We start from the raw sequence: 26,658 nt of genomic DNA on the forward strand, positions 1-26,658 counted from the left end.
TGCGACATTAAAAATGTTGTCAGACTTCATTTCGTATCTCCCTTTTGCTTTTAACAACTCTGTGATAAAAAATAAACAACGCGTAAGCTAAAACCACTTTAATTAAATGTCTAATTGAAAACTATTGAAAATTTGAAAATTATAATTAAAATATGTAAAAGCAGTGGTAAAATTGATGTAAAAATGTGTAGATTTAAAAAAAATACGACACTGGCAATGTTATGTATCCTGTCACTTTTCATAACAAACCAAATTGCGTACTAACACGATTATCGCTGTGAGTGTATAAATAAACACTACTATCAGTATTTAAATTAATCGTCTCGATCTGCGGGCGTATTATTTAAACGACATGAGAATAGAAAGCAGTCGAATGAGCTTAGCCTTCGCCACGAACTTGATGAGCGGTTGTTGACCTTTTCCATATGAAATGAATTAAATATATACGGAAATATTTTTTTTGTTTTTTCGAAGTGTTATTGTGTTGTGAAAATAAAACTTCAAGATGAAATTTAAAATAGACAAAGGACTCTTACCTATCAAGATACATTTCTTCTTTTTCTTCGCTGGTAAGTACTTAAAATTATTAAGTAAATTTACGATTTAGTAATTATTACACGCAATCTGTGAAATTTTGTAACTTAAAGATAGAACGTATTTATTTGTAATATTAGTATATTTCATTTATAAGTCATAAAAATAATCATATTACTAACATTATCTATTAAATTTTAAACAAAGGATTTGATTAAATAATAAAACCATTTTATTTTATTGAGTTTTTATTAGTTATAACTGAAAGCCATTGTTTAAACATTTTTATGGTCTGTGATCCTCTTGTAATATAAGAAAAAGCACCCCATTGTTGTTTATAAGACTTAAAGACTTTATGTAGTTAGATAAGAGAGAACAGTTACATTATATTTATTTTCTGTATTATGTACTAGAAATTCTGCATGACTTTCCATTTTTGAAATTTTTTAATTTTGCATTGGTATTTTTTTTTCTGTTCCTGTGGTTCAAGGCATTTAAGACCTCATATGATAATTATTATAATGTAATAGTAGTAATAGTATGGGGATTGGAACATATTAGACCATAAAATTTGAGAAACTAAAACTTTTATTAATAAGTATTTGTCATTTATTCATTGTGTAAATATTTTTATCGCTTCTCTACAATATATCAAAAAGATGTTATGGTCTCCGCACGATGGAGAAAGCTGTTTTTATTAGACGCAATGAAAGGGAGACACATATGAGGCAGATTAGACCTCACTCCAATTTGAATATTTTAAAGAAGAAAATAAAATAATACTAATATCTCTGGCAGAGAATGCCTTAAGGTGTTAAGTCTGCCTTTTGTACCATAAATTTTGTGGTGATCCATAAAGTATTTAAATAAATACTATAATTTATACCCTATTGCAGTTAGGAATAATGTAGATTTCTACCAATTAAAACATATTTCAAATTGGATTACTAATTTCAGAGATTAACTGAAAACAAACAATTTTTACACCTAAATATTGAATATAAATATATCATAAATGTGTAAAAAAAAGAATAGATTGTTTCTAAAAAATCTTTAACAATGTTACTAAAAGTGAAAAAAGTTGTACAGCATTAGATGAATTATAAACACAAATTAAGCACATTTGATCACAATGATGCTTAAGTTCAGATATCGAATGATTTATATTAATTTTAATAAATATATATTGGACAAAATCCCATATATTACTCTGATTCCAATGTAAGTATATATGTTCTATATCAATATTATAAATGTGAAAGTAACTCTGTCCATCTGTCGCTCTTTCACGACCAAACCGCTGAATTGATTTGATGAAATTTGTTATGAAGCAAACTTAAACTCTAAGAAAGGACATTGGCTACTTTTTTGCCCAGCACATGACAACCACACCTTAAAACGCAAGCGAAACCACGGACGAATACTAGTATCAATTCAATTCAATTCTTGGTTTAATGGCTCTTAGTTGTGCCGACTGGTAACAGATTATTTCGCCATTGTCACGTAGGATGGAGAAGACACGAAAGAGAATGATTGGTACGGTTGAGGAAACAAACTCAATTAAATTTTGAAGACTAGCATAGTACTAGTAATTTCCTTGTCCTCAACCTAGAATCCTCAACCTAGAACAACACAAACATTAAGGGTTAATAATAAGGTACATTAAAAATAATTGTTAGTACTACAAACTATGTATACTAAAATATAACACTCAATTGGACTATTCACAACTTAATTTTATTACATTTAATATAATTACATAAGATTGAACAAAATGGACTTAACACAAACGTCAACAAACATTCAACATTTATAGGGCGAGGGACTTTAGGAGGGAGGACGTCGTAAATGGGACGAAGAAGTTTAGGTCAAAGGAACAGGATATGGGTTGCGGAACCTTCGTCCAGGCCAGATTCACACAGCGAGTGATCATGAACTCTTATCTTTGCTAGATGGATAGGTGTGCAGGAATGGCCGAGGCGTAAACGTCAGATAGTTACTAGTATCAAAATATACTTTATAAAATTTGACATTGACTGGTATTAGTTGCCCTAGGGTCTCTAGTGCCCCTGATAACGTGTTAGAATAATTCCAGGATATTCGTTTGGGTAATTAATTCTTAAAATCGTAACAAACTGGCCTTAGTAAGTAAAGTAACAGCCTGTAAATTTCCCACTGCTGGGATAAGGCCTCCTCATCCATTAAGGAGAGGGTTGGTGGAATGCACATGTGGCAGAATTTCGATGAAATTAGACACATACGGGTTTCCTCACGGTGTTTTCCTTCACCGCCGAGCACGAGATGAATTATAAACACAGATTAAGCACACATATATATAGTGGAGCTTGCCTGGGTTTGAATCTGCAATCATCGGTTAAGATGCGCGCGCTCTAACCACTGGGCCATCTCAGCTCTTTAATATTACTAATATTAGTGTATGAAATAATGTGTAGGAAAAGTTTGACGTGTATAACGCCCAATGTGTAATCAGCCTTACCTCATTATCATTGAATGATAAGGTCAAGGCTCCAAATTGTCTATCCCCCCTGTAATTTCGCACTTAACCACGTTATTTAATAATTTATACGATTTTGAATCTTATGTACGATGCATAAGGATCGATATTGAACTCTATATATCCTAGGTTGGAATTTTCGCATGAGAATATTTAGTATATCCAGGTAGAGGTTTGGGCGGTGATTTTACGCACGGAAAGGGGGGGGGGGGGGGGGGTAATTCATAATTCATAATTCATTTATTTATTTGCAAGAATATGGTACACAATACAGGTGTTCATTAATATAAATTCTCATATTCTACCGATTTATCGGTGTGCAAAATATTAAACATGCCATAAATAATAATTTATATAACATTAACAAAAGCAAGACTACCATAAATTCAATCACATTAAAATAAAATAATAAAATAAAATTCAGGAATAAATAATTAGATTAAAAAAAATAAGGATTACATAATAATACAAATAGTTTCAATATTTTCATCAATTTTTGTCACATAAATATTCATTAACGTTATAGTACAATTTATTCAAAAGCAAATCAAATACCTTTTTTTTAAACATAGTAAATGGTAAATCCTTTAAGTGGTCGGGAATATTGTTATATATGCGTATCGCCATACAGTATACATTTTTTTTATATAAAACTAACTTTTGTACAGGAGCATAGAGCTTATGTTTATGTCTAGAATTTGGACCCAATACATCACCATTTGTCTTAAATAAATGTCGATGTTTTTGGACAAACACACTTACTTCGTATATATACAGACAAGGAAAAGGAAGAATTCTTAATGATTTAAAGAGCGGTTTGCAACTGTCTAAACATCCTACACCACATAGCGATCTTAAACATTTTTTTTGAACTTTAAAAACTCTATCTGAATCTACGGAATTTCCCCATATTATAACTCCATATCGAAGATTGGAAGATACATATCCGTGATATGCTAACATTGCGGCTTCTTTAGTGGCTACTTTTTTGAGACGTTTTAAAACGTATACAAATTTCTCAATTTTATCACATATTGCATTCACATGTTCTTTCCAATTACAGTATTTGTCTACATGGACCCCTAAAAATAACGTTGAATTAACGTTTTCAAGTTTCGTATTGTTCCCTGATACATTTATATCTAAAAAATTACTATTCGATGTTTGAAATTGTATAATTTTAGTTTTAGATAGATTGATTTGTAGATTATTATTATCTATCTTTGCCTTATTTAAAATTCATTATTGAATATTAATTATCAGATCCCAGATCCCAGATCCCAATGTAAGTAGCTGAAGCGCTTGTGTTATGGAAAATCAGAAGTAACGATAACACAAACACCCAGACCCAAGACAACATCAAAACTAATGAACATTTTCTACATCGACTCGGCCGGACTAACCCGAGACCTCGGAATGGCGTACCCATGAAAACCGGTGTAAACACACTACTCGACCACGGAGGTCTTCAAACTTGATGTACCAGAATAGTATACCAAATTGAAGTACTAAAGTGTCTTAACGATTTTAGTATGAGCACTAATTAAGAACCAACAACATTAACAGCTTGTAAGTTACCCATTTCTGGACTAAGGCCTCCTCTCCCATTAAGGAAAGGTTTTGGGGCATATTCCACCACGCTGTTCCAATGCGTTGGTGGAATGCACATATGCCAAAATTTCGATAAAATTAGACACATACAGGTTTCCTCACGATGTTTTCCTTCACCGCTGAGCAAGAGATGAATTATAAACACAAATTAAGCACATGGATATTCAGTGGTGCTTGCCTGGGTTTGAACCCGCAAACATCGGTTAAGATGCACGCGTTCTAACCGCTGGGCTATCTCGGCGTTTATTGAAGTCCTACTAAAGTTTAATGTCTTAAAGGTTTTAGTATGTACACCAATTAAAAAGCCTTATCGATAAAATATTACTGCACAGAAGCCTCACATCCCTGGGCCTAATTGCAGAGAAATTTGTCGCAAATTCCGTTGAGTACAGCGACTACAAAATCCCCAAGATTTTATATCGGTAGTATGTAGTTCTTTTCAAGTCCGTGGTAATTTTTTTTTAAAAGCTTTGGTAGATTTTCTTCATTCAACAACAACAATAACAGCCTGTAAGTTTCCAACTTATGGGCTAAGGCCACATCTCCCATTGAGGAGAGGAATTGGACCATATTTCATAACGCTGTTCCAATGCGGGTTGGTGGAATACACATGGTTTCCTCTCGATGTTTTCTTTTACCGAGAACGAGATTAATTATAAACACAAATTAAGCACATGGATACTCCGTGGTGCTTCCCTGGTCTGAACCCGCAATCACCGGTTAAGATTTATTTATTTATTTATTTAATATTTGGGAAACACATATAAAATATAATCTAATTACATAATACAGTTTAGATATCACATTATCCAGCGAAGTTTCCACCGATTGATAAAACATAAAATGCACTCAAATAATTTAACACAATAAGAAAAAAAAGAATATTTGACAATATTAAAAGCATATAGTTAATTTAATTTAGAAGGTTACAAATTTTAAAAGATAAATGAAATATATCAATGTTCCCAAAATGCTTATTATATTCGCGACAAGCTCTGATTAGAAAACAGTTAGCATTATGTGATGAATGACAAGTGGGAGTATAAATAAATAATAAATAACTAAATAAATATGAGACAACATCACATTCATTACTCTGATCTCAATGTAAGTAGCTAAAGCACTTGTGTTATGGAAAATCAGAAGTAACGACGGCACCAATAACACCCAGACCCAAGACAACATAGAAAACAAATGATAATCTACATTGACTCGGCTGGGAATCGAACCCAGGACCTCGGAGTGGCGTACCCATGAAAACCGGTGTAAACACACTACTCGACCACGGAGGTCTTCAAATTTGATGTACCAGAATAGTATACCAACCAATTGAAGTACTAAAGTGTCTTAACGATTTTAGTATGTGCACTAATTAAGAACCAACAACATTAACAGCTTATAAGTTTCCCATTTCTGGACCAAGGCCTCCTCTTTCTTTAAGGAGAGGGTCTGGAACATATTCGACCACGCTGTTCAATGGGGGTGGTGGAATACATATGTTGCACATGCATGTGTCAAATTTCTATGAAATTTGACACATGCATGTTTCCTCACGATGATTTCCTTCACCGAGAACGAGATGAATTATAAACACAAATTAAGCACATGGATATTCAGTGGTGCTTGCCTGGGTTTGAACGTGCGATCATCGGTTAAGATGCACGAGTTCTAACCACTGGGCAATCTCGCCTCATTTTTGTCATTGTCTTTGGTATTCGCTTTTGTTTCTGTATTCGTTTTTATTACTACACTGTAATATCCCGTGCAAACTATTTACCTATTGTTTTACAGTGAGTTATAAACCTTGGGTAACATGTATAAAGTTGACTTAGCACAGCTTAGGTATCATAACAATTAACAACGTATATCATTTGTGTTATCAATATGATAACAAATGAAAAAAAAATCGAGATTAACTTTGTTGCTATGATCAGAGACTCATCATGCATCCAATCTTATAATCCACTAGGAAAAGTCGTTAGTATATGTCGTACTAGCTGTTACCTGCGACTTTGCTCGCGTAGAATATGAATATTAGTATTTAATAGTTATAAATTAACTGAAAAAAAAATTTATGTTGATGATTGGCACACGAAGAAGTCTTACCTATTTGTTTCAAAAAAAGTAGCCTATGTCCTTTCTCAGGCTCTCAACTATTCTTCTAAACCGCCCATGGTAATCTGCAACACCGTAGGGCTTTCAAGTAAATTGCCGGCCTTTAAGGGCGGTGTACGCTCTTTTTTGAAGGTTCCCATGTTGTATCGGCTTGGAAAGTCCACCAGCGAAAGCTGGTTCCACAAAGTGGTTGTACGAGGCAGAAAATGTCTTAAAAATTGCGCTGTTGAAATTTTGACGAGCTGTCCGAAAGTGGTTTTCAGCAGCCGGGATTAATTCAAACAATTCCTCGGGACATTCCCCGTTAAACATTCGGTAGAAGATGCAGAGTGATCCAACATCCCTCCACAAAGCTAAAGGATAAAGCAGATTGTGTTTCGTTAAACCTCCAGCGAGAAATACCTCACATACTAGCTATATTCAAATAACAAGATTTATAATTAATTCACAATGATTGTCCAATCAGTCCTGTGATAGCCAAAAGAGCCAAAACAGTATTATAAATGCGAAAGTAACTCTGGCTGTCTGTCACTCTTTCACGACCAAACAAGAACCGAATTTGATAAAATTTGGTATGAAGCAAAATTGGACCCTTTTTTTCTCGCTGGAAAAACGCATTACGCGCTTCCCCCACGTGATGGAAAGTGGGGGGGGGGGGGGTGTGACTCCCTGGAGCCCTGAACGCCGATTGCGTCCAAGCACACCGGGTTTACCCACTAAACAACCAGCGGTACCCACTCCGTCTTTCGGCGGACGCCACGGGATCGCTTACGCATGCTACCGTGACAGCAAACTTGGACTCTAAAAAAAGGACATAGGCTACTTTTTTGCCTGACAAACGGCAAAGAAGGAGTTATTTAAAATGGCAGTTAGGAAACGCATTTCGCTGACGTGAGGTTTATTATTCTTATTCTCCTTTTGTCATCCGAGGCAGTAACACCGAGTGCCCCAAGCACAAAATACTGCATATACATAGCGAAAAGTAATTATAAATCTACTTCAAAACGACTATATACTCTCCTTGGTTATACCATAGCTCTCCTAGGTTACAGATGTCCTTCAGACCTTTCAATCCGACTCTTAACCTATCGTCCCATAATAACTGCGACAACAATTGACTTATATATAAGACAGCTATGAACGTTGAAATTATATCGATCTCTTTCTAATATATTCGATTTCACATAAGAAAGAACGAGATATCGTAGTTTTTTAATCACCCCTAAATAACACTCGCAGATATAGTCGTAATTACGGTTTTAGTGCACAATAGTGCCATCTAATTATAATGATTAGAGTATTTATCGTAGCGATAACAATAATCTTTTAAGCATTCAATTAGATAACATATTTATATGACTAGACAAACTATGTTACATAATGTCGTACACGTCCAATCTCTATGGATTTAAAAATAGAATTCATGTATTTTTTTTTTATGGTAGGTTAAAGACGAAGGTTTCAACGCGTGCATCTTGACCGATGATTTCGGGTTCAAACCCAGGCAAGCACTGAATATCCATGTGCTTAATTTGTGTTTATAATTCATCTCTTCGGTGAAGGATATCATCGTGAGGAAATATGCGTGTGTCTAATTTCATAGAAATTGTCACAAGTGTCTACCAATCCGCATTGGAACAGCGTGATGGAATATGTTCCAGACCTACCGACCAGACATCGGCCTAAATATTGCTTACGTGGTATTCAGTTTGTGATAAATCGCTTCAAGACCAAGTAAAGAGGCATTTACTTATACATAATGCCTATACCCATCCTTAAGTCCCAATTCGTGTTTAATTTCATCAAAATCGACACAGTAGTTTGATAAAGAAATCGTAGACAGATATGACTTACCTTAGTATATTAGTTAAAACTTACATACACCACCACACAAAACACTACCGCCATACATACTTGGTGGTAGGGCTTTGTGCAATCCTGCCTGGGAAGTGTGAGTGAGCCAGTGTAACTACAGGTACAAGGGACATACCATCTTAGTTCCCAAGGTTGGTGGGGCATTGATCTAAGGAATGGTTTATTATTTCAAACAGCCCTAATGCGTATGGATAGTGATGACCACTTACCATCAGGTGGCCTTACATGCTCGTCCGCAACCCACCAATCCCCACCAAAATAAGGAATAGAGATGTTAGTCCCCTCACACCTGTTACACTGGCTTACTTTCAAATTCCTAATGTTGGTTTGCCATTAAAATTTAAAATAAATCAAGCAGCATGTGATGAAATAAACGGATGAAATATGATATCATTGTTTTGTATTTCTAACACTAGGCCATATTAATTGTATCATATTAACGGTGTTAGTATGATACAATATATATTATGATATATACTATGTACCTATGCATACAATCATCTTGGTGAAAAAATCTTTTCTTGAAGTTTTTAAGTGTTACTTTTATTGATGTACATATATTCATAGTAAGTATTCATTGATCACTTTGATAAAATCAGTGATAATCATTGTATATGCACTAGAAGTAAGGATAAGCTTATAACGCCAAGTTTCCGACTCCGCAATGTCAATAAATCTTTTTTTGGGGCAAAGTATCCGTTTCTATAATGAAATTCGACACACATTTTTAACTTTGCCGTTCCATAAATATAAATAATTTCTAAACGATTATGCAGACGATAAAAAAGCCTGAAATTAATATTTGTTGACTTCCAGGCGGGTTATATTACATGCATATATATAATTGTAATTAACAAAGATGACTGTATTTTTAAATGTTGGAAATGAGTAACTACTGATTTTATTGCCGGTTCTTCTCGATAGAATCTAGTTCCGGAACCGGTGGTAGCTTCACTTGATATGATTGTTAAATAACGGTTCAAAAGCGCTTGTAAAGGACTACTTGAATAAAGTATGTTTTGATGATACAATAGAGAAAGGATTATCATCAGCTTACAAATTAAAGCAACAGGCTTAAGTTGCTACCGCTGAATACAATAACAACAGCCTGTAAATTTCCCACTGCTGGGCCAAGGCCTCCCTCCCTTTGAGGAGAAGGTTTGGAACATATTTCGTCTCTCTGTTCCAATGCGGGTTGGTAGAATACACATGTGGCAGTTTTTCTATGAAATTAGATTCATGCACATCACCTCACCGCCGAGCATGAGATGAATTATAAACACAAATTAAGCATTGGTGTTGATTATTCAGTGGCGTTTACCTGGGTTTGAACCCGCGATCGTCGGCTAAGATGCACGCGCTCTAACCACTGGGCCATCTCTGCTCTCAGTGCATGCCAACTATCTGTAAATAGAATATTTGCCAAGATTGAAATGTAATAATGTATTTTCATATATAAATGTAATAGAAAATGAAATAAATATGTAATGTGGTGGTGGGTTCGTACCCATATCCTACGATTACTACAATACATAGTAATGGTGTGTTCGTTTTAAATATATATTTATGGCTAGCTGTGCCCGCGACCTTGTACGCGTTTGAATATAACAATAAGATATTATTGTGGAGGTCCCACCGTTCCAGTGATTAGCCGGAACAAACAGACAGACAAACAGACAAAAATTGTAAAAAATATTATTTTGGTATATGCATTGAGTAAAAAAGGGCTATTTTAATATAACATTCCAATTTCATTATATGTATAGATAATGTTTTGATTTCCAGCCCTCGGTCCTTTGTTGCCCCAAATGAATGTCTTCGGTCGGCAACTGGGGGTGTCCCCGGCGGTCATGGGGCTCGTAACGGCTGTACTGCCCCTGCTGTGGGCGGTCGCCAAGCCCCTGTTCGGCTATGTCGTTGACTTTTGGCCGGTAAGTGAAATTTATACAACATATCGCTCATCCAGAACAAATAACAAATTATTGTTTTATACATGTCAGTCAAAAACTATTGAAACAGTAATTCTGACAATATTACACTAGAAAGTACGTACGAAATGAGATCGTTTGGAATGAAAAAGTCATTTTAGAGATTTTTGCAATTGTGACGATGTCGTTCTGGATGAGCTATTTAAAAGATAAAAAAGTTCAAAATATTTTATCTCTTATGGTTAAGTGGTTTCCTTTTTTGGTTCATTTGATAGTCACCACCATCAATTGTAAGAAATATTAACGATTTCGTACGTTGTATATACTTCGCTAAACGTGGAAGCTATTTTGTCCCTTTTGCCTGTAGTTACACTGGCTCACCCCTCTTCAAACCGGAATATAGCACTACTACGGATTGCTTATTGACGGTAGAATATGGGATAGTGAAATGAGCCGGTGGTAACTTATCAGATGGCCTTGCACGAAGCCCTACCACCAAGTGAATATGAAAATGACAGCTGCTTTTCTTGTTTCAGAGTAAAAGAAAAGTGGTGTTCATCTTCTTAATCATAATCATGACGGGATCCTACTGTGGTCTCTGGTTCCTACCCATGCCTGAGGATACAGAGAAGCCGGAACCGCTTCTAGAATCTGTCTACAAGCTAAACGATACGGTCTACATCAAAACGTACAGAAACAACACTGACGCCATCTTGGACAAATACATATGTCATTGGAACTGCACCACAGATAATAATTTCCAAGTTTATCTGTCAAATTCGACGTACATAAACACGATGTACACGGACACGAGAAATATATCTTGCTCGCTCTTACATATGAGTTTGGATGAAGTTAGACAGGGAGAGCTGATATGTATACCGAAGAACGATTGTAACCTCCTCTGTTACGAGGAATCGTTGGATTTTAATAAGAACAGGAGTGAAAGAGAGGTCGGTAGTTCGAAAGCGAATTCTCTCGACGTGTCAGAGAAGGATGGGAGTATAAAGATTCCGAAAGCAGTCGAATCGCAGGGAAGTTTTTATATGACGGTTACGTTTTGGGCGTTCGTAGTGCTGATGTGTATTGGGACGGTTGCATTCAATGTTGCCAACTGCATAGGGGACGCTGTGTGCTTCGATGTTTTGGGTAAGTTTTCTTACAGCTTAGGCAGGTAGTCTGCCAATATCGCCTGATGGTAAAGATCCTTATTGCCATGACATTGGTGTCGTTAGAAATGTTTATTTATCACCACTGCGCCATCAACTTTAAACTGATGTGTGTTGGCTCTTGTGCCTTGTACACTGGCTCACTTATCCTTCTAACTGAAACCAAAATCGGTCAAAGTCGGTCCGGACGTTCCAGAAGTTAGCCGCACAGATAGACAGACAAACATTGTAAAAAATGTCATTGTAGCGTGTATACATTCGTATGCATTTAATATCAAAATTAGTTATTTTAATATCACAAACAGACATTCCAATTTTATTATATGTATTGATTTAAATTGTTAATGTTTTTATAACTATACAAAAATCACATTGAGCTATATAATAGTAATAATTTTATTCTGCACTAGTGACCCAATCAGCTTCGCACGGGTCGAAAACTAATACTTGATATTCTATAGAATTTGTTTATTTATGACATCACATTACAAACATCTAAAATTATACAAAAACTTTCCTCTCGAATCACTCTATCTATTGAAACAATTGAGCTGAGATGGCCCAGTGGTTAGAACACGTGCATCTTAACCGATGATTGCGGGTTCAAACCCAGGAAAGCACCACTATATATATATTCTTAATTTTGTGTTTATAATTCATCTCATGCTCGGTGGTGAAGGAAAACATCGCGAGGAAACATGCATGTGTCTAATTTCATCGAAATTCTGCCACATGTGTATTTCACCAACCCGCATTGGAACAGCGTGGTGGAATATGTTCCAAGCCCTTTCCTTAATGGAAGAGGAGGCCTAATCTCAGCAGTGGGAAATGTACAGGCTGTTACTTTACTTTACTTATTGAAAAAACCGCATCAAAATCCGTTGCGTATTTCTAAAGATCTAAGCATACATAGGGACAAACAGTGGTAACAACAACAGTCTGTAAATTCCCACTGCTGGGCTCAAGGCCTCCTCTCCCTTTAAGGAGAAGCTTTTGGTAAATAATCCACCAAGCGGGTTGGTTGATTACACATGTGGCAGAATTTCTGTGAAATTTGTCACATGCAGGTTTCCTCACGATGTTTTCCTTCACCGGTGAGCACGAGATGAATTATAAAGACAAATTAAGCACATGAATCAGCGGTGTTTGCCTGGGTTTGAACCCGCAATCATCGGTTAAGATGCACGCGTTCTAACCACTGGGCCATCTCTGCTCTCAGCGATAAGCGACTTTGTTTTACTGTGTAATGATGAGTGGACTATTAATAATTTATTATTTATAATTAATTATTATGATTATTATTGTTGTCGTAAGGCTCCGATCGCGGTTCGAAATACGGGGCACAAAGGGCGTGGGGCACGGCGGGCTATGGTATCACGGCGCTCCTAGGGGGCTGGTTGGTTGACGCGTTGTCTGATAAACACAAGGACTTCACCCCGGCCTTCATCATCGCTATAGTAGCTACTGTCATAGATTTGGGTGCCTGTAGAAGACTCAATGTAAGTTTGTGTCGTTTTATTTCGGTTGCTTCGAAATAAATTTCTAGTTTTTTTTATAAACGAAAACTCTAAGAAAACGGTTATATTTTTAAAACTAGCTGTGAGATCTTGTACGCGTTTGATGTAAAAAAAATTATGTTATTGTAGCCTAGGTTACTCAATATTATATCAGTTATCTGACAGTGAAAGTCCCATCAAAATCGGTCCAGCCGTTCCAGAGATTAGCCGGAACAGACAGATAGATCGACAAAAATTGTAAAGAATGTTATTTTGGTATATGTACCGTATATACATATATATGTGTTGAGTAAAAAAAAGTTTCTAAATTTGGACCGATTACTTTATATCCAACTGACAAATAACCAGTGTTTAGTGGTTTTTGTAAATCAAAAGAATAAAATAGATTTTAATTAATACTTTTTTTTATAATAAATTTTTGAAGTTGCATTATTCGCATTATTCGCATATTTTGAAAATAAATAAATAAATATGTATATATTGGGCAACATCACACACATTGCTCCGATCCCAATGTAAGTAGCTAACGCACTTGTGTTGTGGAAAATCAGAAGTAACGATACCGCAAACACCCAGACCCAAGACAACATAGAAAACTAATGAACTTTCTACATCGAAATGTAATGGAATGTTACGGAACCCTTCGCACGCGATTTTCGGTTTTTAAATCATAATTGAATGGGTTTGATACCACAAGTTTTATGGTGACCAGCTGGTTTTTTTTTATTTGTGTTTCGTTTATGTAAAGCGAATGACTTATTTGTTTGAACGCTTTATTGATACTGACATAGTCCATAATAATGCTTCTATTTATAACTGCTTATGAACATATAATGAAATTATGTTATTGTATGTGTGAGCCCATATATTAATGAATGTTAGCTAATGCTAATTTGCTACACCTTCAAGCTACCATCACTGTCCAGCCCGGATGACTCGGGCAAGGCTCTGAGGAAGGTGCTGAGGATACCGCGAGTGCTGGTGTTCATAACGTTCGCGGTGGTGGCCGGGACATTCGACAGCTTCATCATTTATTACATGTTCTGGTGAGTGGTGGACCTACCAACATTATGGCTCAACAACAGCCTGTAAATATGCCACTACTGTTTTAAGGCCTCCTCTCCCTTTGAGGAAAAGTTTTGGTAATGCGAGTTGGTGAAATTCACATGTTGAATAATTTCACAGGCAGGTTACCTCACGATGGTTTCCTTCACCGCCGAGCACGAGGTGAATTATAAACACAAATTAAACACATGAATATTCAGTGGTGCTTGATTGCATTTTGGCTCACTGAAGATTTAAGATATCGTTGATATCTCATTAAGTGTTTTAATTGATCATTTAAGATCAAGTGACCTATGTACTCTCACCTTAAGAGTAGCGATAGCAGTGTCGATAAAAAAAATATTTTCATGAAGTACGGTCTGCAAAAACATTATTAATTAATATCACTATTTCAATTCGTCTATGTTTCACTTCTATTTTGAATAAAGATTTTTGTCTTTGATTTTGGATAGGCAACAGTTCAATATACTTTTGCCTCTGTTGGCGCCTACGTGTGGACCTGCACTACATTTATTTTATATGACATTTTGTCTATGTTAACCACGATATTCTACATAAATTTGTAATCCTTTTTTTATCTATGTACATAAGTTACTTCCTTTACATTTGAAATTTGAATATCATTCCGATACGATTTCTTGTCTTAGTAACACCTGTATCTTTAGATGAAAGTATTTAGCAAAACCAAAGAAGTTTTCTTTAACCTGTCTAAATACCGAACCTCTATTAACCGACAGGCAAACTCACCCTCCAATCCGGAACGCACAATACGAAGTTAAGGGGGGGGGGTGTAGCATCTCAATCGGCTTATGGTGACTTTGACAAATGTAATTGTTTCCCCAAGGTTCCTCGAGGAGCTAGCCGAGGAGACTAACTCGGTGGCGAAGATCAAGCTGATTGAAGGCGTCGTGGTCGCAGCGCAGAGCTTCATAGGCGAGCTCTTGTTCTTCTTCTTCTCCGGTGAAACTCTTTCGTATTCATTACAAGATCAAGAACCTTACGCTTTCTCAATGTCACGCTCCACATCTTATAAGGGGTAACATGCCTTGGAAAAACGCGTTACGCGCTTCTCCCACGTGATGGAAAGTGGGGGGGGTGACTCCACCCACACTCTCCACCGGGTTTACCCACTAAAAAACCAGCGGTACCCACTCCGTCTTTCGGCGGACGCCACGAGATCGCTTACGCATGCTACCCTAACACCCTGAGAGACACTCAAACACCTAGGGGGCATTCCTAGGGTACATGCCTTAGCCCATATAGAGATATGTTGTTACTGAGGGTACCGCTGGTTTTTAGTGGGTTAACCTGGTGTGCTTGGGTCCACTCCAGGACTCCGGGGAGTCCCACACACCCCCCCAATTTCCATCACTTAGGGGAAGAGCGTAATGCGTTTTTCCAGCGAGAAAAATAAAGTACACCAGTAGTGACATATCCACAGTGACCCAGTAAAGATAAATAAAAACAGTGTCAAAATAATGTTGTTTACACTTGGTTTCAGGTACAATTATCAAGCGTTGGGGCTATGGGACGACGATCACGTTCTGTCTCTTCTGCTACAGCGTGAGATTAGCTCTCATCTCGTTCATCCAGCATCCCTGGCATCTCGTCTTTATTGAGGTAATATCTTATTAAATATTTATAATAGATATAGTTTGGGTGAGTGAGCCAGTGTAACCACAGGCACAAGAGACATAACATCTTAGTTCCCAAGGTCGGTGGCGCATTGACGATGTAAGGAATAGTTAATATTTCTTACAGCGTCATTGTCTATGGGTGATGACCACTTACCATCAGGTGGCCCATATGCTCGTCCGCCAACCGATCATCGATACTGTAAACGCAAAACAGCTTGAAGTCAAGAAGGTCATATCTCCCCCCTTGTGATTATAATGCTGTCGTGTGTGCCCCCAGGGCGTGATGCAGGGCCCCACGTACGCTCTGTGCTACTCCGCCATCGTGGGTTACGCGGCGCGAGTGGCGCCCGACGGGTACTCCGCCACCGTGCAGGGCATCGTCGCCGGCATGGACGACGGGCTCGGTGAGACCCCCCCCCCCACACACACACACACACTTGTGATCCAATATGGCGGACGACTCAATCAAAATATACTTTATGATTAAATGAGCCCCCCCCCCCACACACACACACTCCAATATGGCGGACGACTCAATCAAATATATACTTTATTATTAAAGTTATTAATGTGATATTTACCATGATTTTTATTTTTGTTCGGTGGAGCTCGATATTTCTTTGCCGGTTCTCCTCGGTAGAATCTACTTTCGGAACCGGTGGTAGCTTCACTTAATTGTTAAATGACGATTCAAAAGTGCCTGTAAAAGCCCACTCGAATAAAGTTTATTTTGATTTTGATATTATCTAAACGAAATTAATGACTTTAATAATAAAAATAATCATGTTAATATAAAATCTTATGTAAAATATACTTTATTCGAGTAGGCTTTTACATGCACTTTTGTATAGTCATTTAACAACCTGTATTAAGTGAAGCTACCACCGGTTCAGAAAGTAGATTCTACCGAGAAGAAACTCAGTAGTTACTCTTTTTCAACATTTAAAAATACAGTCATGTTAGTTAAATACAATTATATATGCATGTAATATATCCCGCCTGGAAGTCAACAGGCATTAATTCAACGCTTTTCTATCGTCTGTATAATCTTATAATAATATGCCTTATTTACCAATGTCTTTTTACAAATGATTTGAATTTATGAAACGGCAAAGTTAAAAATTTCTGTGGATTGTTGCCATATTACGTCACGCTGTCCACAGGAAACATGTAATGTATCCTTGTGTTTTATTGACGACGACGACCTCCGTGGTCGAGTGGTGTGTACACCGGTTTTCATGGGTACGCCACTCCGAGGTCCCGGGTTCCTTTCCCGGCCGAGTCGATGTAGATTACCATTAGTTTCCTATGTTGTCTCGGGTCTGGGTGTTAGTGGTATCGTTACTTCTGATTTTCCACAACACAAGTGCTTCAGCTACTTACATTGGGATCAGATTAATGTATAGTACGACACAACTTAGATGTATCATCGGCAAAATTCGTAAAACCGATCACATCCGAATTGAGTACGCTATCCCAAATTATCAATATTTATTTCTCATGCGAATATGATCTTTACACAGACGTAATAACTTGTAGTATCATACGACCTAATATATTCGTGAATTTGACGCGTCGATTTACATGCACTTGCTTCCTCTGACGCGTGAATCTATAGCGACGAATGGCGCGATAGGGAGCTATTTCTATTGGTCGTGTAAATCGGCAGTAATCGGTTTTATTATCATTCCATTGCATTTTCCGATGCTACATCTAATTTGTGTCGTACTATATGTGATGTTGTCTCATATTTATTATTATTATTATTTGGCCAGGTTTCGCGCTCGGCTCCCTAGTGGGGGGGCAGCTGTACAACTACTCAGGGGGTCGGGGGTCGTTCCGCGTGTTGTCCGGGGTCGCTTTGGTGGCGGCGGCCGCACACGCACTGTTGTTTGCCTTCGTCACGAGAAACGACAAAGGTATACAGTAGTAGAGTAAAGTAACAGCCTCTGCCCTTGAGGAGAGGGTTTGGACCACGCTGTTCCAATGCGCGTTGGTGGAATACACATGTGGCAGAATTTCTATGAAATTTGTTACGTGCAGGTTTCCTCACGATGTATTCCTTTACCAGCACGAGATGTATTATAAATGCAAATTAAGCACAAATATATAGTGGTGCTTGCCTGTGAACGCGCAATCATCGGTTAAGATGCACGCGTTCTAACCACTGGTCCAGTATTATATTGGCACCGGCTCCAAATATAACAATAACTATAACTACGTTATATAATCGTAAATAAACTTTTAAATAGTCTAATATTTTTCATTTAATTTTACTTAGGACTCTAAAAATGTTGAATATGCAATTATTTTTATAACTTTTTAGTGCATATTCATTTGATTTAAAATAGTGTTTTGTTTGAAGTCGGTTTTTCTTTTTGTTAAAATTTTTATTCATTTTGATAACCAACAACCCTAAAACGCGAGTCGGGCGACTGCTAGTTTGATATAATTCTTTTACTTCCACTAACATATTGGAAGATAACTCTTATTTTTTTAATTCACAGAACAAAAATCAATCGAAATTCCAACACCGGAAGTCGAGAAGATGCTGCCACAGGAGCAGAACTTCAACAACGCCATCTATCGTGACACGGTGGTACCACTCGCCGACGGTAACCAAAAGAGTGAGAACAGGTAACCTTATGTAGTCACTAGCTCGTTATATACTCTGTATTATTATAAAAAAACGTTCGTGAAGTTTCTGTTATAACCGACTGCGTTGATAAAGTGGGTTTTGTGATTATTGTGGTATTTATATATGTTTGATGATATATTGTTTATGTGCTATGTTTTACATCGAAATACAAGTATGATGTATGTAAAATATGAGGAAGATGTTTTAAAAGCTGAGACGATATGTAAGTTAGTTAGTATTACGTCTAAAGAAAGAGGAAGGTTGTCAAAGGACCATTATGGCTATTTTGTGAACAATAGGCAATAGGCTATTTGACTGGTTTTTAAAATCAATTTTATATTATTCAGTAGAGATTAAGGAACCAAGTAAATGTGTTTTTTTTAGATCTAGTACATATTTGCCGTAAAATATCAAATTAAAGATTCCATATTTAAATAGCACACAAAATACACTTGGACAATATGGGGTCGGTGACGTCACTTGCATGTATTTTAAACTGTTGTACATATAGAAGGCAAGCAAGTGACGTCATCATAAGCCCGACCAATCAGGAGCGCTTTAAAAAAAATGTATTTTTATTTATGGACTTTTGAATAAATTAGGTATTATTTTCAACTTTCGTTAATAAATATTCATTTTTATAACTCATAATATATACTGATTACAGTGATTGACACTTGATTTTTCGCATTGTCAAATGGCTTACTATCATTGGACAGTGTGGTGGAATATGTTAGTTTGCCATTTTCCATTAGTGAGTCGTTATGGGGGGAGGCTGTTGATATTTTTATAACAAGACTCTAAATATTTTAATAATCAAACTTTTAATTATCACGAAATACCTGACTTGATTACTTGATGAAGAAAAATGTATGAATAAAATTTAATTAATTTTCGTTAATTGTTTCTTAATTGCGGTATTTTTATGACAGTGGCAACACTGTATAATTTCAAAGAAACACCCGTTTAATGATTTACCTTTCGTTATTTAGTTAATATAGTTGTTTGCACTTTTAATTTATATTACTTAAATTATATTAAAATTATCGTAATATTTTTTTAGTTCAAATGTCATTATAAGATTTGGCCGGAATTGAATGGAGCTGTCAAATATTCTTTTTCATGTTTTAATGGCAGAAAGATTAAATATAAATAAACATAATATTCTGCGCTATATGCTAATTACTCGGCTATATTTTGCACTACTAATAATGCTTGGTTGATTCTTATGTACAGTAGAATGTCGATTATCAGAATCAATTGGGAAGGTCGATTCGGATAATCGGGAATAAGTTATAAAATAACGCTCACTTAAACATCTCGATCAGAGTAAGTTGCCTTACCTCATCAGGCTACAACTATAATAAATAATATAAAACCTACTTGGTTTTCATTTTTATGTTACCCTTAGGATCGACTCGGATAATTGGCGATTCGGTTAAACGGCGTTCGGATAATCGGCGTTCTACTGTTTCCTATTTAATTCCAAAGCTTTTTAAAGCGTCAATATTTCATTTATACCACAGATTATTAATTTTGAAATACTTATGAAAAAATAGGTTTTATTTTTAGCGATGACTTTGGTTTTTAAATGAAAATCTCATTTAAAATCACAATTAATTATTTTATTCCTTAACTTTAAAATAAATCAATATCAATTGTAATTCCAAACGCTCAGCAATATGTATCCCAGGGGAACAGCGCCATGTTGCTTAAAAACAATCACAGTGATGTTTTCATATATTTAAAGTACGAATGTGATATTATTATATTAAACGGGTTTTCTATGTGATATAAATAATATATATATATATGTGCTCTATACATATAAATATAAACGATATGTCTGTTTTTAACATATATATAATCAAACTCAATTGAAATTTATACTCAAATTAAATTATATGAACTTAATATATATATATATATATATATATATATATATATATATATATATATATATATATATATATATATGTATATATAATTGTGAATATTAATAGTTTTTTTTTTAATAGAATATGTATATCTTAAATCACCAATGAGGCTATAATATTGGGAATTGAATATTATGTAACTTGTGTCATAGTTTACAACTTATTTGGTGGTAGCCCTCATAAGACTACAGCCACACAGTACTCGGCTGTTATAAGTCAGTGTAACTACAGACACAAGTTTCTTTTAGTCAGATAAGACACTTTTTGGTCCAATTATATAAGGGTAAGAAAAGGTTCGTCATCTTAAGATCTATCTTCGTGTGCTCAGTGTGAGCGACAATCTGCTTTACCGATCGAGAATGACATATTGCGTCACAGTGATTCGATGTTTAGATTCAAAAGGTACTAAGAGCTTAAGACTTGATGAAGGAATGAATTTGAAAACTGACGAAGGTTTTCTTACTTAGACTGTACATACATATATATAAATTTATTTCCCCTTTAGATTGCTATGTTGAAAGTTATATTGTATTTTTGTTATAATTAAATAATAATTATAATTACTAGTATTATGATATTGATAGTTATTTTATTAAAACTTAAATAATTAATATTTGACATGTACTGAATTTGTTTATTTACACTATGGTAGAAATGTGTAGAGCATAAAGATTTGTTTTTTTTTTTTTTTAATTTTGTGCAATTTATGTAAAAGAATATAATATTAACAAATAATACATTCTTTTTATAAAGGATATATTTTTTTATACTTGATTAATGATTTCCGTTAATTTTATTTTTCGTAAATTTAAAACCAGCTAGTACAAGTTTATTGTTATTGTTTTTTTCTTTTTTAATTGTCTCTGGTCAAATTAATGTTTATTGCCATATATAAAAACACAGACTGAAAGTACCAATGTTTAGTTTAGATATATTGTTGGTAATGTACGGGCTTAATTATAAAGATTAATTAACAAAATCACGGTTTAATTAATTAAATGATTTTTATTTATAAATAAGCCCAGTATTGTTTTTGTTAAGAATTTAATGAATGACGTAATTTTCTATTGTAACGTAAGGTTTTTTTTTCATAGATAAGATGTGGTCTATGTAAATTGTATGGATCAAATTTTGTATTTTTTATTGAATATATTATACATTCTATTGTTCCTTGCTGTTTTATTTACCCTTTAATAGTATATGTCGGATATACCTGTTGACTTCCAGCAGGATATATTAATTTAAATAATTGTATTAACTAACATGACTTTATATTTTTAAATGTTGAAAAAGAGTACTGGGTTTCTTGCCGGTTCTTCTCGGTAGAATCTACTTTCCGCACCGGTGGTAGCTTCACTTAATTGTTAAACGACGATTCAAAAGTGCTTGTTAAAGCCTACTTGAATAAAGTTTATTTTGATTTTGATTTTTGATACAGGTAGGTTACAGTTAAACGCAACCATTTAAATAATCTTTATTTCATGATATTAACAATTTTATAAATTCTTCGAAAGAAGTGTCAATGCGATGTGGCGTTTCTATAACAATATGACGACCTCTGTGATTGAGTTGTGTGTACACCGGTTTTCATGGGTACGCCACTCTGTATGAGTGTGAGTCGATGTAGATTATCATTAGTTTTCTATGTTGGGTCTGGCTGTTTGTGGTATCGTTACTTCTCATTTTCCACAACACAAGTGCGTCAGCTACTTACATTGGGGTCAGAGAGAGTAATGTATGTGATGTTGTCCAATACGTATTATTTATTATAAAAAAAACAATGTTCGTTTCTACAGCGTTCTTTTAGAATGAATTAAACGGATATTCACAACTACAAATTTTATAATAAATTAATGCAATTACTGCAAATTAATTCTTGAAATATAGTTTAATATTAAAAATGAATATTTATTTGATTCCTATTATTAAATACAGCTCTTAATTAATTACAAGTGCATTACTTAAAATAAGTAATATAAACCAACATTTATATTACTTAGTCCGTTATGACACTTTACAGGTGGCTCTGCATGACGAATCCACATTTTAGTTTTACTTATTACATTGTAGTGTTTTAGAAATTAACATAATAAAAAGTACAAAGTGCATGTGATTACATGCACTCTGTTACTATTTCAGCATGAAGTGGTTGCCTGTAACTGAGGTAGTACATAGCATCTTAAGTGTATTAATTTAAATGGCTGTATTTGTGTATACTTTGTTGGCCATCCAATAAAAAAAAAAAAAAAGTGCGGTACATGCCCAAGGCCCCATATTGAAGTAGGTACACCATAGCATTCTGTTTTCAATAGGCATCATATAAATATATATATCACTTTCCAACAATATATCAAATAGACATTACGGCCACCGCAAGACAGAGAAATCAGTTTTTCTTAGCTGAACCGCAAGGGAGTCATACGAGGCGTATTAGACCTCGCTCTGCATTGAACGTGTTAAATTATTTAAAATTATTTTTTGTCAAATTGTAATCAAGAATCCTCTTTATTCTTCTGCACATCTAAGGTTCATCAAAATGAAATCATAACCGATCTTCTACGCGCAGCTATGGAACAGCGTGGTGGAATATGTTTCGAACCATCTCCTTAATGGGAAAGGAGGCCTTTGTCCAGCAGTGGGAAATTTACAGGCTGTTACTATAAATACGTGCAGCTATCGTCCGTTATATTGAGTATATATATAGTGGTGCTATAGGGGTTTGAACCTTAAATCATCGGTTAAGATGCACGCGTTCTAACCACTGGGCCATCTCAGCTCCATCTTCATTTATAATGCAACATTATTCTACTAAGCTAGTTACTACAAACTTAAATTTTACTTCAAAAGAGTACAGAGTCAACAACGTGCAAAACGGCCGCCATTTTGAATATCACAGATTAACCAAGCTCTCGACCAATGACTGTCAAATATTACTTGGCCTTTCTCCTTTTATGGTTGGAATAGAGTACAGATAGATACTAGGTACAAAATAATACGGCATTTCATTTAAATTTATAATTATTGATAGTCCCTCTGTGGTAATGAAGCTATATAATCCAAGGCACGTTGTATTTGAGGGGGGATGGGGGGAGGAGTTGGTAAATGGTCTCCTGTTGGATGAAAACCGTTCTCGTCAGCTGTATAGAGGAGGTTGATGACCTGTAAATAAAGATGGAGTAGAATTAAAATGGAAAGCAAATCAAAATTCACTTTATTGTACACCAGTAAACACATAGCTGTAACACCAAACAAAAAGTGTTTCTATTTATTAATGATTTTAAATTAAACTTTATAAAAAATTTCAATTTAGAATCGAGATGGCCCAGTGGTTAGAACGCGTGCATCTTAACCGATGATTGCGGGTTCGAACCCAGGCAAGCACCGCTGATTCATGTGCTTAATTTGTCTTTATAATTCATCTCGTGCTCAGCGGTGAAAGAAAACATCGTGAGGAAACCTGCATATGACAAATTTCATAGAAATTCTGCCACATGTGTATTACATCAACCCGCATTGGAACAGCATGTTTATATGTTCCAAAACCTTCTCCTCAAAGGGAGAGGAGGCCTTTAGCCCAGCAGTGGGAATTTACAGACCGTTGTTGTAAGTTAAATTTTGTCTGTGAAAAGATATTCTGTCGTATATTTTCTATCAGCACCCGTGCGAAAGTGAGTCGCTGGTAAAAAATAGGAGAATCCTTTGCCTATTCAGTATACCTGCCCATCCGGAGCGGTGTACTGGTACTGTCCCTCTACCAGGAGACTCGGTTCTGGGCTGCCTTGAAACGACCCCCGCTGTTCGTGAAATATTCCACCTTCTGAAAGCCAAATAATAAAGTTAAATTACCCAATAAGGATTATTTAAGAGCCGAGATGGCCCAGTGGGTAAAAGGAGAATTTTAACCGATGATTGCAGCTCCAAACCCAGGCAAACACCGCTGAATATTCATGTGCTTGATTTGTGTTTATAATTCATCCCGAGCTCGGCGGTGAAAAAAACGTCAAGAGGAAACCTGCATGTGGCTAATTTCATAGAAATTCTGCTACATGTGTATTCCACTAAATTGGAGGAGGCCTTAACCCAGCTGTGGGAAATTTACAGGCTGTAGTTGTGATTATTTGAGCAATACAATAAATGAACTTGTATCATTACGATTTATGACGTCATAGTCTTGTTGAGTTCTAATCAAAGACAAGGTATTATACATAGACGATTTTACTGTTTTTTTTTAAATAATTACAATCTATATTAATTAAGTCCCTTGGGTCTGCAGTTACACTGACTCACTCACCCTTGAAACCGGAACTAAACTACGCTAAAAATGCTTTCTAGTGTAATTTGGGCCTAAAATTGGTCATGTTTTAATTGCTGGTGAAAAAAACCGCACGAATTCAACGCTCGGATCCTTAACAGGACACTAATTATTGTAAAAAAAACAGCAGCATTTTCCATTTCTTCTCGCTACAAGCTTTCAGAAACGGTGGTAATATTTAAATATTGACGATTCAAAAACGCTTCATTGTGGAGTTTACTTTAATAAAATTGATTTGATTTGACAATTCCTACTTTTGTTAACTTTGGCAATGGACATATCTAACCTGTTTGTATCGCCCATTTGTACGAGCCGTCATCATGGGGGCCGTCGAAATCATTCCTCAAGATGGCGTCGTTGCTCTGACAAGCCGACAGCGTGATGAATGACATCTGAAAATAATGACACATACATATAATAAAATTGGAGCGTCTGTTTGTAATATTAAAACAGCTCTTTTATACTCAATGTACGTACATACATGTATGAATACACGGTACATATACCAAATAGACATATTTTACAATTTTTGTCCGTCTGTATGTCTGTTTGTTTGTTCCGACTAATCTCTGGAATGGCTGGACCGGTTTTGACGGCACTTGTGCCTACTTGAGTAAAGTATATTTTGATTATTACTTTGTTCTATTTGAAAACTATTACTGAGTACTCTGGCACAGATCTGGTTTTAAGCAGTGATAACATCAGAATGTTCCGCCTCAATTGGAAGTTATTATGGGATTCTTACCCACTAAAACCACAGCTAGTAACTGTTCGACATTAGCTATCTGGGGTACTGTTTATAGTAACTTCTAAAATTCATCAAAGATTATTAAATTTGCTATTTCTACTAATTGCTGTATTGCTAACAAACGTGGGTGATTCCTGAATGAGGTGGTCAACCCACGCAGCGTGGTAGACTAATGATTATATTATTTACTAGAATCTGCAACAGCTGTTAATTAAATATACTAATTATATTCGTGACTAGCGTTTGATTGGTTGATGTGATGATTCGATTCTTAAGATTGACATAACTTTTTTATTTATGAACCGATTGAAACAAAACAAAGACTAAATGTTAACTCCAGCAAACCGCAAGGCAATAGTGAAAGCCGCATTCAATTAGGTTAAGCCTTTTTTGAGATTAGCGCGAACAAACGTACAGACAAACAGACATACAGACAAAAAATCTAAAAATCATTGTTTTGAGTTCTATTGTATATATAAAATTCCCCTTATAATGTTTTTCATATTATCTTCCATGTACAGACACCGACCTCTTACAATTATATTATATGTATTGATTATATGTATTGATATTGATGATATTGATATATCTCAAGACTCTATAATTAACAAAGTTTTTATTAAGAGGAATAGAAAAGTATCCGAACGCACTGCCATCTCTATCTATCGATCTATCACATCTCTCTAGCGTCTGAGACAGGCTCGGCCTGGTTCAGGCGCTTGTACTCATAGAATAATTGTACGTTCATTTTGTAGTTCTGTTCACAAGTTGTGATACATTAGTTAAAAATACAAAATACCTCATGACTTATTCACTTCAAAATAAAAAAAATAAAGATAACATCCAGTCAAAACCAATGACAGACAACTACATATTTGCAGCGACAAAAAGGACGACAAACACTGGTTTTGACAAATCACCATCGGACATAGACGCAATCAATAGGACACCAATGGTTAGCCGCGGTAGCTCTTGGCTCTTGGTGGTAGGGCTTTGTGCAAGCCCGTCTGGGTAGGTACCACCCACTCATCAGTTGTTCTACCGCCAAATAACAGTA

At 35.6% G+C, this 26,658-nt stretch overlaps 2 protein-coding genes across 2 annotated transcripts; one reads left to right on the forward strand and one right to left on the reverse strand.

Annotated features, from left to right (window-relative positions):
• Positions 1 to 249: 249 nt before the first annotated feature.
• Positions 250 to 18,738, forward strand: LOC124541701 (major facilitator superfamily domain-containing protein 6). Its single transcript, XM_047119634.1, has 10 exons — positions 250 to 569; positions 10,436 to 10,581; positions 11,115 to 11,727; positions 13,062 to 13,246; positions 14,174 to 14,310; positions 15,174 to 15,289; positions 15,831 to 15,949; positions 16,244 to 16,370; positions 17,742 to 17,885; positions 18,474 to 18,738. Exons 1-10 carry the CDS (start codon positions 506 to 508, stop codon positions 18,605 to 18,607), a joined length of 1,785 nt encoding a protein of 594 aa, XP_046975590.1. The 5' UTR covers positions 250 to 505; the 3' UTR covers positions 18,608 to 18,738.
• Positions 18,739 to 23,559: 4,821 nt separating this feature from the next.
• LOC124541352 (endocuticle structural glycoprotein SgAbd-8-like) lies at positions 23,560 to 25,246 on the reverse strand. The gene is made up of 3 exons (XM_047119206.1): positions 25,140 to 25,246; positions 24,258 to 24,358; positions 23,560 to 23,700 (listed from the first exon to the last, which is right to left on the reverse strand). The coding sequence occupies exons 1-3, from the start codon at positions 25,243 to 25,245 to the stop codon at positions 23,560 to 23,562; spliced, it is 348 nt and encodes a 115-aa protein (XP_046975162.1). The 5' UTR covers position 25,246.
• Positions 25,247 to 26,658: the final 1,412 nt, after the last annotated feature.

The sequence above is a fragment of the Vanessa cardui genome, chromosome 28 (assembly GCF_905220365.1).
Source record: "Vanessa cardui chromosome 28, ilVanCard2.1, whole genome shotgun sequence".
NCBI lineage: Eukaryota > Metazoa > Arthropoda > Insecta > Lepidoptera > Nymphalidae > Vanessa > Vanessa cardui.